Source organism: Leptinotarsa decemlineata, unplaced genomic scaffold, assembly GCF_025532065.1.
Source record: "Leptinotarsa decemlineata unplaced genomic scaffold, Ldec_3_MD MMD2_P_RNA_scaffold_6, whole genome shotgun sequence".
Classification (NCBI taxonomy): Eukaryota; Metazoa; Arthropoda; class Insecta; order Coleoptera; family Chrysomelidae; genus Leptinotarsa; species Leptinotarsa decemlineata.
This window is the reverse complement of record NW_027412533.1, coordinates 15,997,618-16,012,646: the sequence shown is the minus strand read 5'-3', so window position 1 is coordinate 16,012,646 and position 15,029 is coordinate 15,997,618. Positions and strand designations below refer to the sequence as shown.

At 31.6% G+C, this 15,029-nt stretch overlaps 1 protein-coding gene across 1 annotated transcript in view; it reads right to left on the bottom strand.

The window, feature by feature from the left end:
* Positions 1-12,770: 12,770 nt before the first annotated feature.
* LOC111509756 (toll-interacting protein) overlaps positions 12,771-15,029 on the bottom strand; it is a 32,394-nt gene continuing 30,135 nt past the window's right edge. Inside the window, exons 4-5 of the mRNA XM_074170054.1 lie at positions 13,669-13,827; positions 12,771-13,112 (exon numbers count right to left, since the gene is read on the bottom strand). Of these exons, the coding sequence (XP_074026155.1) occupies positions 13,002-13,112; positions 13,669-13,827 (270 nt within the window). The 3' untranslated portion in view covers positions 12,771-13,001. The remainder of the gene's footprint in view (positions 13,113-13,668; positions 13,828-15,029) is intronic.

Here is a 15,029-nt window from a genome sequence, read left to right as displayed (position 1 = left end):
TTCATCAGATTCACAATGGAGAAGGAAGTCCACAACGAATTGCCATTCTTAGACGGATTGGTGAAGAGGACCGACACTAAATGGGAAACATCTGTATATCGAAAACCCACTCACACAGGACAGTATCTGAACCAGAAATCCAACCACCATCAATCGACTAAGAGAGAAATCATCAAGACTCTACTAGACCGTGCTTTCAGGCTCTGAAGTACAAAGAAAGGTCTCGAAAAAGAACTAGGCATCATCATAAATGACTTTCAACGGAATGGTTACTCCAAAGTGATGGTGGAACAGTAGAAGACAGCAAGAGCTCCACAAGGAAGAGAAGCCGCCACAACCAGTACTTGCACTTCTCTACACCTGTTTCAGATCTGGGAACACTATCCGTAGCAACCTCAGGCCACCAAACGCGGACTGCGATTCCAAGAATTGCATTTATCGTATACCCTGCGAGTGCGGAGAATCATACATTGCATTGCGGAGCACAAGAAACACACACAGCTAGGAGGACCAGCAAATCCGGAATATCAGAGCATGTTTGGACTCATCAATATAACATCAAGTGGGCCCAAGCTGAAATCATGCAGAAGGAGGAACACTGGTTAAGGAGAAAATTTAAAGAAGCCGAATATATGTTGTTCAACAACGCATTTAGCTAAGCTAGCGTAGAAATATGGAAACATCCAATCAAGCGCAACACGACCAACTCTCGCTAAACGGTCAGCTTCCGCTAAAATTAATGAAGCAGAGAGAGGGAAGAGGGGATGGGTGTTAGCACTCGAATGACCTATAAATAATCAGATCTCGTAGGAATAAGTTCAATTATCACCCGAAGACGATTGTGGATACTAACAATCTAAATGTCTTGGAGTAACTTGGTTTGGAATCTTTTAATTTTCATTTCTTGTTAATAATTTATTAAATTTTCATCTCGTGTTGATAGTTCAATTTTTGTTTTTTTTTTTGGTTGTTGCTTGTGTTTTATTTCACTGTAATTTCTTTTTTTTTTTCTTAATATAATTGTTATTTTTTAGATAACCTTTTTAATTTTTTACAGATTCTTTCAGGGATTTCAAATCAATTTATATCATATTAAACAATGGAAGTCCCAACTAATGAAATGCATGTAATGAACTAATTACCAATTTCCACACAGTTTAGTCAGTATAAAAACGCTTGAATCTATTGCATAGCGAAACACGTGTTGCAGCTTTGTAAACTGCCCAGTGAAAATCTCATGATAGTGTTTCTTGAATATGTTATGAATTTTCATAAAGTATTGGTCAATTCCATCACACAACCCGCTCTTATTGAAAAACCCTTTATGGTGATGAAGAAATGGAAAGCTATTCATTCTTCTAATAAAAAAGGTAAAGCTAGGATACGATTGGCGAAATTTCAATGCACTAGAATTTTACTGAAAGATATATATTACAGTAGCAAAATAAAGACTATGTTGTTATCAACTGAAAATAAATTAAATGGATTTTTTAAATTCAATTGTTATATTTGTTTTAGAGTTGTGAAATGTCTCTCAACAACGTAGCTTACAGCATATTCTTTAAAATACAATTGGTGTAAACATTTCACAGGAATATTTTTGAATATTACTGGAGCTTTTTCCAACACAAAACCGAAACACCTCGACATGTGTTTCAATCACCAAGTGAACATTTTCAAGAGGAAGATCAAACTAGTTTGGTGTTAGGAAAAACTCCAGTAAAATTTATTACTACACCAAAGGTTTCAAATACTGCACCACAAGAAATATTTTTGTTGAAAAATTCCACACCACCATTTTTAACCAATCAAGTTTAGTTATTTTAATTTGTTACTGTGACAAGTAAGGTGATCGCACTGAAACCTTTGGCTAATGCTCATTTACAGTTGATGAGTGGGTTATCTTTTAATATTTTGAATGGCAACTATATAACACCCAAATGTTTATGATCTAAATATCCTAAATTCATGTAATTGGTATATTCTGACTAAGCAAAAATCCTTAATACTATTTTTTGTACTACAAAGAAATGGCAAAAGTTGGTGAAGTTTGCGTTATGTAGAATTATCTTATAAGGCAAATTAGTCATGCAGATTTTTGTCACTATGAATTATTTCGCTTGCTTCATATGTCAACAGATGCTGATTTTATATTCTCAAAGTTGTGATACGTTTTGATGTACCCTCTCCTGGTAGATACATAACGTGTCTCTAATTTAAGTTTTCTGTATTTGTAATACTTATATAATATAATCCATAATGTAAACACCAAATTGAAACAAAAATCATAATTGGAAATTGAATACACATACCTTTTTTTTTGTTTGGGGGAAAACCACTCATGGGCATCGCTGTTTTAAGCTCTATCGCGAGCGGCAGTGCCAGACTCCTATTGACTAAAACCTACATGATCAAAATAAACCTTCAGGATATTGCATCAGCCAAGTGATATTGTCTCTGTTATTCCTCCTCCAATCCAGTTCTTCGTTTTTTCGAGGCTTATTATGATGCTGTTTATCATCAAATCGTGTGTGACGCTAGATAGTGCAGGTGTTAATTTTCGAGATCCTATATTTATGTCTATTTTGCACGATTAATGTTTATGTATAATTTTGGTTTTGTACATACGCATAGATTCAATTTCAGTGATTAATTTGAGTGAAGTTAAATTTTGGCTTATCATCTTTTTACGCTGGAAATGACCGATAGAAAGACATATACTTTATTGTCCTAGAAAATACAGTCTTATTAACAAAGCTTGTTAGAAAATCTGATATATACGAGTATAGCACTTCAAAGAAGGAAACAATTCAAAAACACAAATACCCAGAAACACAATTTGAGCAAAACTTAAGTTCACATATCTAATAGATAAAATATAACAATAGAAAATAAAATTTAACAAAGTTTGTAGACAGAATAATTTGTATAAAAAAAAGTCCCTTTCAAAAAATGTAACTAACAAATATACACAATTTGAACATAATTCTTAAACACCTAAATTGAATCACAGCAAAGTTCCATTGTAATATTCATCAAGATTGTAGTATGCTTTAGTTGCAAGGGCATATTTAACAAGATTTCTGAACTTTTTATAGCTTTTTTCTTTTCTAATTTCGTAAGGTATGAGATTATACAGCTTTTTACTTTCATAAATTGAAGAATACTTTGGCTTGTTTTTGGAACAGGAAGATGTATTTTATTTTCAGTTACTTGCCGGGTTATGTAATTTGTATGTTCCGGAGTTCCAACCATATTATGTTTTTTGTAAATCAGGCAAACAGTTTCAAGTATGAAAATACAAGTAACGGTGAGAATTTTTTCTCTCAAAAATAATGATCTGCATGACCCACGAACTCCCACCTTGCATAAGTATCTAACCGCTCGCTTTTGCAAAACAAACACTGAATGAAAAAGTTGTTGACTGCAAAATCCTCAGAAGGCGGGACTCAATCAGGACCACAATTTTTGTTGTGGATGAACTCTGTCCATTTGAAACTATTTGAAGTGCGTAACATCCTGATGCCAATTTTTTTATTCAAAGCTGAAATATGTTGATAAAATTTTAATTTGTTATCCATGAAGATTCCCAGAAATTTAGATTGGTTTTTATTCTCAAGAATTTGTCCATTCAAGTATAAATTGTTGATATTACAGTTTAGAAGTATTTTTTCCATGCCAAAGGAGCGTGGTGTGGAACGACCCATAAGATGTCCTGAGTGTGTGATAGTTTTTCGTTTGATCTTACTGTTTTCTATCACTTAAGTAAGACCTGAATCAGTCATTACACACTCCTCTAAAGCCATAGTAGTTCAACTTTTGCAAAAGAAGTTCATGATTTACACAATCAAAAGCTTTGGAGAAATCGCAGAATACTGCAGCTACGACCGCACCATTGTTGAGATGTGTGTAGACATGTTCAAGAAAGGAAAATATTGTATCATTTGTGCCATTTGCCTTCTGAAAGCCAAGGTTGACGACGTATTGTATTTATAAAGAAAAGCTAATACCCTTTTTTCTATGATTTTTGAGAGCGTGGATATAGGTTTGAAGTTATTTGGATCTTCTGCATTACCACCTTTGAAAATAGGAATTACAAGCGCTGTTTTTAGACACGGAGGAAACCTTCCAAGGGAAAAGGATTTATTTATAGCCATCTAGTGTATTCAAAGCGGAATCGGGAACGTTATTTAAAATTTTTACTGAAATGTCATCAATGCCTGTTGCAGTTTTGTTTTTATTTTCTTGTAAGATTTCTTTCAGCTCTTATAAATTTGTGTTTTCATAGAAAGTTGTTGGGTATATTTACATTATTTAAATAATCCACAGGATTTGAAGTAGGAACAAGGGATGAAGTTAATTTTTGAGCAATTGTGCAGTAAAAATGATTCGAGTGTTTCCGGATCTATATTGACGTGTTCTGGAATTAAATTTGATTTATTTCTTAGACTATTCACATGCAAAGTCTACTAGTCTACAATAAATCCCGGTTTACAGTGTGGAAGTTTTTGTACTCCAGTGTATCAATATTGTTACCAATCAGCTCGATAGCCTACGATCGGAAGGTGTTTCATGGATATGCTTGGTCGTCCCCGAACATCAGTCGGAGCAGCAGTATTGTCGAATTCATAGACAATGATTGATGCTTAGAGGTCCGGTGACTCTGGTTCGAATGCATTGGATGAAATCCGAAAAATCTAGACAAGTTTTGTGTAGCGGAGTCTCTGGAGCTGATGATCGGTCTGAGCGGAATGTCCTACGATCAGTCATGACGATTGTTGATACTAACAATCGAAACGTCGTGAAGTAACTTGGCTTGAAATCTCTTAACTTTTTATTTTTATATTTTTGTTCAATTTGTTCCCTTTTTACTTGAATTTTATTTCACTATTATTTCATTTCAGGTTTTTTTGCCTAATATAGTTATTTTCTCAGCTATTCATTTTTATTCTTGTTCTATAATTTTTTAGTTCTTTCAGGGATTTCAAATCATTTTATATAATATCAGACAATAGAAATCCGAACTGATGAAATTCAATAAATTATATGAAATGTTATTTATTTTACTTTTCGCTCATTCTACGTTTCAATGAAACTCTCTTTGAGTATTACTCACAGTTCATTTCCACTAATCAATTATGTTTATCACATAACTTGTCGATTTTACGTCTTCTATAAATGTATTCAACTCGTTTCGAGTGATTTTGAAATGTGAAAAAAAAAATCATTCGTTAATTCTTGTCTCGGTTCAGTGATTTTATCATACTTTTCAACTCGAAAATCACACAACACAAGAACAAATTTCCATTCAGAACTCTGATCAGTCATTACTCTATCTCTTCTGCCTCTATGAAATCACTCAAAGTAAATGGAGTAAAATTATTGTATAGAAGACGCCAAAGTGACAAGCTATGTGATGAATAGCATCCTTGCTTAGTGAAAATATTTGTAGATTCGATACTTTATCATTGAAAAATAATAAAAACAATGTTTTAATGAAATGAGAAAAAATCTTGCGCTACTCGCGCTCGTTACACAAAATTAAACTTTTCGTAACTCTTTACATAAATAGCTATTCTAGAAGTATGTCCAAGCATAAAATGCATCAAATATACTAATTTCACAAATCTTTTCTGATAAAAAATAGAAATTTAATATTTTTTCACAAAGCTACATTCTTTGGAATCACAAACTCAACTTTAAACAAGAGAAACCTAAAATAAGATTGAAAATTTGCACATCAATTTCAATTTTTAACGCACACTGCAACTGAGAAACGAATGAATCCAGCGCAGCGTTGCCAAGTGATGAACAGGCGAATGTGGGCATTCAATAAAAAATGATGTACTTAATTTTGTCGCACTTACTTCGAGTGCTTACTTCCGCTACCCGCCAGCAGGGATGTGCGTCTTTGATTAATTTAGCTAGAGAGAGTCAAGCAAGAAGAGATATGAAAATATCGTTGACAGATAATAATTTAGTCATGTGCTCCCACGGCCTCTTAAGACACATCCGAGAACAATAATAGGCTTCGCTTCTCGAGTCTGTCAATTTTTGTAGCAACAAAATATCTGACTCTGAGAAGGAAATCTCCAGACTTAATGATTATATCAGAAAAACCGATCAACTATTCAAGGGAAACAAAGTAATAAAAAACGACATGGAGACCCTACAGTTGAAAATAAACGAGCTGGATGAAAATATTATCGAGGAGAGAAAAGGAGCGCTTCTTAATGGCAGCCAAGACCAAACGTATCGCTAAGGGTAGTTCCCCAAAAATTTTTTTCGATGGAGTCTCAGATGCATTCTATATCAACGAGCATTTAACTTTAGCAAACAAAATATTGTATAAGGAAGTCAGGCTAGCTGCGAAAAACAAAGAATACAAGTAAGTCTGGGTTAAAAATAGTGTAATTTTCTGTAGACTGTGATTCTCCCAGAATAGTAGCCATAAAAAATCAGGACGACTCAATCAGTAAAATGTAAATTGTACTTTACGATTACAGATCATGTCTCCTATAGTAGTTACTCTTTCCATGGATAAGTTAATGATATACAGACAGAATGTTAATGGATTACTTTTTCGAAACTGACGGAATTTAAACTCAATACATTGAATATTTTGGCTAATCTTTATCTAATAACTTAAAGTAATCTTTTTAATGGAATTTGCGACTCCGAAGTTTTTGATGTATCTCAGTACAACCTCTTTTCGGCGTGAAGCAAAAGATTTATGAATCACTATCTACAACGACGACAACAGTTTCAAGGTATATATTTGCTGTGTTTATTTACCACCCAGGAATAACTTCAAAAAATCTTTATAAACTTACAGGTGATCCAATACTCATAGGGCTGATACTGGATAACAAACGAAGTTTTGCTCCTCATATTGAGAATCTATTTAAGTACCTTGCGAAAGTTACCTATGCTCTATATTCATTGCACAAAAAAAAGTCATCCAGTAAATATGATGATCACTAAACCACTGTTCAGGAAATTAGGCATCCTGCCATTACCATGTTGCTACATTATTGAGTGTTTTCTTTACGTAAAAAAAAACATTACTTATATATCAAAGAATTCACAATTACACTCACTCTTATAATACAAGGAAAACAGTTATCTTTGTCCTCCATTATTCAGATTTACAAAAACACAAAACTCCTATAGATTTATGGGCATAAAAGTGTATATATCTGATGCCTTGCCAGAACAATTCAAAGACGACAATATGTCTTGTGCATCATTCAAAACTAAGATCCGTGAATATTCAACACAGCACTATATTTACGCCGTAGATGATTTTCTGGATCATGTAGTTACATGTGCATGTGAGTAGGTAATCCTCATACCTATCATCGACAATTGACGAACCTAGTCAGTGTGACTAAGGTATTCTTGGTGTCGACCAAGAATGAACCTTTTTCCTGAAGTACAAAAAATTACTCACTAGCAGCGCTAGTAGTTCGGTAGGGACAAACACTGCATAATCCTCATATAAACATATGGTAAAGTACAATTAAAAAAGAATGTTTTTAACAGAAGAAAATGTTCCTGGAGCAAAACTAAAATTTGCAACTGTAAAGGATAACAATGTTGTAACATTCAAACGTTGGCTTGCATGCCGTAACTTAAAAGTAACTGGAAAAAAAGTGAATTAGTAGACAGGTTAGTATACAGACTCTAGTAAACGAGTAGCGGTAGATTCAAACTGTAATAAAAGAAATTTAAAATTATTATAAACTTCAGACTTAATTCCGAGTGGAATATGAATCAAATATAGATGGTAATGAAATAAATTTAATTTGATATAATGAATATAATTTAATAAACGATTGAGGTTATATCTCTTTCTAATCGACGGTAATTAACTATGAAAAATTTACTATCCATTTCGTGTTTAGAGCATACATATGGATATTTATTTATTTTTTTCACTGTTAAATCCACTCTTCTCGAAGCATGTATCCATTTCTAACATCTAACCTCATTATTATGATGTTAGTCGTTAGCTCGCACAAGTTTGTCAACTTCTGAGAGTTGTCGTTCATATGGAGGCGACAGCTGATTAACGGAAAAACAGATTTTTTTTAGATTTTTTTTATAAATAGTATAAAAAACACGTTTTCTTCCGGATATCGATTATCCGATGTACAATTCGCAAAATAGCAATGCTTTGTTGGCATTATACTAGTACAAAATCATTTTTTATATCAGATTTATATTTTCAAATAATAAATTAATATTACGCAAATAACACTGTTTTAAATGTGAATAGTCGTCTTCGCTCTGCCTCGATATACTCGAATACCGGCTCCTACTCCTACTGAGTTTTTGAGCCGTCCGTATACTAAGTTTCCGCCATTTCAACCGGTGGCCGTTTTTCCAGTCCTATCTGCTTGGTGTAATAAATTTGAATGAACCGAAGAGGTTTTTGTATTAAGGTGTATAATTTTTAAAATTCTTGCAAAACGCTTTCGACTTTCGTCATCATCAGTGCTCACCTGAAAGTAAGTGATCTAATTGAAAAGGAAGTTTAGTGAAAATTGAAGTTGCAAAAAAATGTTTATTAATGTTAAGAAATTTGGAAAATTGTTTGAGATTACTCACTTGTCAGGCAACAGAAAGTATCAAAATAAGTACATGGCACATTTGTAATATTTGACTTATATAAAACAAAATAGGCTGATAGCCAAGAAAATACATTTTTGGTTGAGGCCATGTGGTTCAGTCAAAGTATTATATGAAAGAAGGACAACTTTGAGACAAGATGTGTCAAGTGTCATGTTAAAAATAATAGTACCAACTTGAGGAGTGATCCATTATGGGTTTAAAGGTATTTAAAGTATTAAATATTAGTAAAAATTTAGGTAGTTGCTTGTATGTTATTATTTTTTGTAATTTTCAGTTTTTTGTTTAATAAAATTGGTATATTTGGTTAATCTTTTTAATTTATTAAAATATTTTTCAGGGATTTCAAATCAATTTATATTATATTAGACAATGGAAGTCCGAACTGATGAAATAGTTAATTTAGTTTTTGCAAATGGTATGACATAGTTTTTAGTTTGTCTTGTATTAAAAGAGTGATATTCACTTACACAGATGAATTTTTTTTTCTGATATTTCTGTTTTTAAAAACATACATTCACATTTCATAAACATACAAAGACACAAACAGTTAAAATTTTATATTTTTTAAAATTTTTGCGGCAAAATGCTCTTTTTGGCAGATAATTAATACATCTCAATACTCTTTTTTGCGATTTTAATATTTTCGGAGTGGAAGTAGAATTTCCCCATACACAAATACCATATCGAAGCCTTGAGAGTAGACTTGAACAAAGTATAAATTCAACTTCTGACCTACATTCAAAATCTATTTCAGATTATAAAACAAATATGTTGTGGAGTTCAACTTAGAGACAATTCCAGAACAATGGAGCTTCCAATCGAGATGCTTATCAACCTCAATACCTAAAAATTTAACATTATTTTTTGTTCTACCAGAGCATTTTTAAGATAAACGTTGATTATCTTTTCTGCTTTTTGTTTGTTATGAAAACATATAATGTTGGTTTTGGTTGGATTAAGAAGTAGTAAGTTTTGAGAAAACCAGTTATTCATTGTAGAAACTACCCTATTATATTTGTTTTCCAAGTCGATTGCCATTCTATCTGATATAATTGCAGATGTGTCATCGGCATATTGTGTAATGAGAGCGTCAGGTGTTAATGAACCTATTTCGTTCACATACAGAGAGAATAGAACAGGGCCCAAAATAGAACCCTGTGGAACTCCAATATCAACTGAAACTTGATGTGATTTTACCGTTTTCATTCTTCCCCCTCACAAAAATTCAGACTGACATTTCGATCAGTCAGAAATGATGAGAGCCAGTCCAATGCTGTTCCCCTGATATCATATTCCTCTAATTTCTTCAACAACATATCGTGGTTGACGCAGTCAAATGCCCTGCAGAGATCACAAAATAATCCCACAGGACATTCTCCCGCATCAAGAAACGAGACCAACTTTTCATAAAATACATTTAAAGCTGTAACCGTCGAAAAACCACTTCGGAATCCATGCTGATTTGGAGAAATTATCATATGCTTTCGAAAAAATGAATCGAGGCGACTCAGAAAACAGTATTCAAAAATTTTACCCACACTAGGGGAATGGTGTCTGGTCTATAGTTTTTCATAAGTGTTGGATCTTCCTTTTTGAATAACGGAACTACCTTTCCCACCTTAAGACGATGTGGAAAGCAGCCTGACTCAAATGATAAATTTACTAGATGGGTTATAGGTTGTAAAATAGAAATTGAAACTTTCTTTATGCTGAAAGGTGGAATATCATCAAAACCTAATGATTTTTTATTTATTTATTTATTATTGATGAGCATCAGAAGCTCGTATTCGGTAAAAGCGTATCCCTATTGTTAATTATTCGTTGACCTTTGGAATTTGTGATGAAATATCTTTAGGTGTCTCTGCAAAAAAAGTGCAGAATAAATTAGCCATGTTGTCAGGTTGATTTATGAAAATATTGTTATTGTCCTTAATTTCTATATTGTTGGTTTTCGATCTATTTTTATTGGACAATTCATTAATTACACTCCACGCAGTTTGACTAGAGTTCTCTGATGAAGAAATTTTTTCTTGATAACATTTTCTTTTTGTATCTTTTATCAACTGGAAGTGTGCTTTTTTTGCCTCGGTATATATATATATATATATATTCTGAAGATCTGGGTAAGTGCTTAACATTCTAAAGAGATTTTTTAAGTTATCAGAAGATACTTTTACTTCATGATTTACCCACCTTTTACCCAAACGGTGCTTATTAATGTCACGTTTTCTTATAGGAAAATAGGTATTGAAATGGTATAAAAATATATCATAGAAATAATTAAATGCTTCGTCCAAATTGAAAATGTCATAAATATTATTCCAGTTTTCCTGAGACAGAGCATTTTCGAAATTTGTTATTGAATTATTATCAAATAAACGATCGTTTAAAATACTCCAATATATGGTTGTCTCCCATTGACATATTCAATTCAATTAATACCGTTTTATGATCTGACATGTTGTTATCTATGACGGAACAAATTCCGTCATTTGGAAAATTCAAAAATATATTATCAATAGTACTGAGACTGTTTTCAGTAGTTTTAGCAGGTAACAAGTTTATTTCAAATAGCTTTGTAGAAATGAATCGTACCTGGTTGCCATTACTAAGAAGAGAGGTTGAAAACAGAAACATGAACTTACATCAATTCTCAAAAAACATCCCATAGACATCATGTAGATTTATGACATTTAATTCTTTTAACGTATGTTTAAAGAATTACAGTTATTTTTAAAATTCATAATTTGAGGCGAACGTTTTAAAGTGAATTTCAGGTTTTGAAAACAAAAAAATATTGTTTTCTGAAACATGGACCACTAAGTATTAATATTATTTTTTTTCTCAATTTTCTCAAAATTTATAAAGACAGGTTACTGACTGATTGGACTCTTCAGTGGTTTTTATTACACAGTAACTTTTCGGGGTTAACTTTTCAGTTTGCCAGTTTGCTCTATTGATTTAGCTTTTTTTATTTTTCAGATTGTGGAAGGTTATATACCCAAAAACAGGAAGAAGTAACATATATCAATAATAAAAAAAGTTAAAAACTAATGAAAAACATTAATATAAAACATATTCATATTAAAAGTACTTAATCGGGCAGATATTCAATCCAAAAGTTTGTTAGAAAATTTTCCTAAAAATGTTTACCCTTTGCTGTCAGGCAGAGCAGTTAGTAATTTTTTAGATAATTTTTTGAGTTTCTTTTATGAGCCTTTTCCATTCTTACCTATTTTAATTCAATTCAACAATATCTGAAAAATTAAAAACTACATAAACTATTTGCTGGTGCTCATTTTATACTTTACTCAAAACAATTTTTTTAATTTTTCGCTGGACATGGTGCTTCAAAGGCAAAAAATGATTTATTTAAATTGTGTAAGTAAATATAAGTTATTTAGATAAGAGTCCCTCTCTATAGTACAGCCATATACCTCACCTTATCATGTCTCTTAAATGCACCACTGAAAATCAGTTACTCACCCTCATAATAATGAAAAATAATAAAAGCCCTCCATTACATACAGTTTATAAAAGGATTATATTACTACAAGCAATCTGATTTATCTACTCTAAGATTGTTTTGATATCCAGAATATAACTGATGAAGCTTTCGTGTAGCGAATTGTGTCGTAAATAAAATTTATAGTGTGGAAATTATACAACTATTACCATGGATAACTTACTCACTTACTCACTGAATAATGATTATGACAATGGAGCAATCCTAGTATTTATGTTTTTTAGTGATTCACAATAAAAACTACTTCATCCAGTAACTTCCTTTGCAAATAACGAGCTTTATTTCCATTTCCTTTTAACGTCTAGTAAGTCTTGTATTGAATTAATTCAAGAAATTCATATTCATTATGTATAATAACTTTGAACATTTCTGTTTGGATTGATTTGAGGTGGATTCATACACCCAGTCTCAAGTCGTACGAAATCTGTTGAACCTGTTCAAAATCTGTTTTTCCGTGAACGAGCTGTCGCCGCCTCCTACAAACGACAACCCTCAAAAGTCGAAACTTGTGCGAGCTAAGGATTAAAGAGGTCTTACTTTTCAACGTGCGGTTCGCAAGCAGTTAATGATTTGTTTTCAGTGACAACCAAGGTAATAAAACAAAATCTCCAACTGCAAACATATATTGGCACGATTTTTCATTAACATAACACATTATAATCAGGTCACTAATGGACTAGTAATTGAAATAAATTATGGCCAAAATGAAATAAGCTGGAATTAGGTTGTAACATGATTATACAATATAACAATTGAAGAAAGATTACTTTCATATTTCATTGATATTTAGATATATAAAATTCATTAAAATTATATACAAATCACAGTCAATGACAAATTAGTCAGACATTTGAAGGAGAGAGTTGATGGTGCTTTCCTTGTTTCCTCTGTTGGCTTCAAACACTGTTTTGACGACGTCTTTCTCGATGTTTGGAAACATTTCTTCAATCTAATTGAAAAAATATTTGAAAATTATTATACAAAGTTAACCATACTTCTTCAAAAGATTTACAAATGTATATTTACAACTTTATATACGCTGAAGGTTTTTTAGTAAAATTTTAAAAATCAAAGTACAGCAGTTATTCAGATCAGGCTTTGCACAACATTCACACTGTTTTATATTACACTTGGTTTTTCAATAGGTGTCTGGAATACCAATAATTATTATTAGGTATGTTTTAATTTTGACATTTTGAATAAATTAGTTTTCAAAAGATTCTCAGTCCTTTAAATTTTCAAAAAGAAGTATCTCAATTTCTACTATGCTATAACTCATTTGATTGAATCTACGAAAAAACTTTTTCCACACCAGAACAAAAATACTGTCTCTCGATGCGAGTTTTGCTAACCAAGTAAGCCTCATCGGAATATGTCCTGTTGTGGGGAAAATATTTTCAATATATTGATTTTACATCAAGGTTCCAAATTAGTGTAATGGGATTCTAACTAGTTAGTCACTACCCAATTTTATTTTTGAAAATAGACAAGTTTATATTAATTACCTGTTTCAAATCTGACTCACTCAATAGTGATACTGGAGGGGGTTCAGCTACTGGGACAGATGGTGCAGAATAAACTTTCAGTGGTTTCACTGGAACTGCCCCTGCTCTTGGAACAACCATGATAGGGTGAGTCGCCCCATAGACATATGGAGGAGATGCCTTCAAAACAACATTTTTCTGATTGTCAGCAGTGTATGTAGGTATATTATTGCCTTATAGTCTAATCAATATATTTGCTAAAATAACTTATTTGTTGTTGATCTATGAAAGGAAGTTCAGCAAAGATGAAGGTATTCAGTTTATTGAAATTCCATTACAAATACTCAAAGCTCAGGTAAAATTATGAGCTTGCGGATGTATGCTGTGAAGCAAAAATACATTTGTTATCAATCTTTAATTTTCCCACAATTTCATTTTTATTTTGGGAGAGAGACAGAGAGAGAATCGAATGTAGCTTTTCCGGTTTTGGTTTTTGTTTGTATCTTGTTTATTCGCGGTCATATTAAAAATATATCCACACTGTGTCATTGGTACCTAATTTAGGCCATCAGAATATATTTATGAAACTTCTATACGGGGTGTCTGATTTGGATCATCTCCATCTTTGAATTTTTAAATTCGGAACTGTATTTTTGTTGCAATATTCGGATCGCCGACATTCACGTAGTACTGAGAAATTGAATTTCCGAATATTTCGATATTATTTTATCACATATTCTTTAAGTAAATATAATATAAGTCACAAATCCTTTTTGTGACTTATATTAATATATATATATATATATATATATATATTATATATATATATATATATATATATATATATATATATATATATGTATGTATATATATATATATATATATATATATATATATATATATATATATATATATATATATATATATATATATATATATATATATATATATATATGTATGTATATATATATATATATATATATATATATATATATATAAAATTGGACTAAAAATGTATAACCACCTGCCGTTGTCAATTAGGGAATCAAATAATTTCAACTTATTCAGAAGAACCCTTAAAAATCTTCTCATCATCAACCATATATATGACACTCAAAGAGTTCAACTTAATTATCTAATGCAACGTGTTCGTACTGTGCCTGGCAAAACAACTGTTTAATTTATTTTATATTTGTTTTTTTATGACAAAAATCTTCTTGGTAGATTTATTAATGTTATTTTTCAAATTTGATTTTTTTATGAATGTGTTCAGAAGCAATCTGAAAAATTATTTTCTGGATCTGGCTCTATATATTATTCGTATAGTTGTTCATATTTTATTATGTTATTTTTTATTTATTCATTTATTTCAAAATCTACTG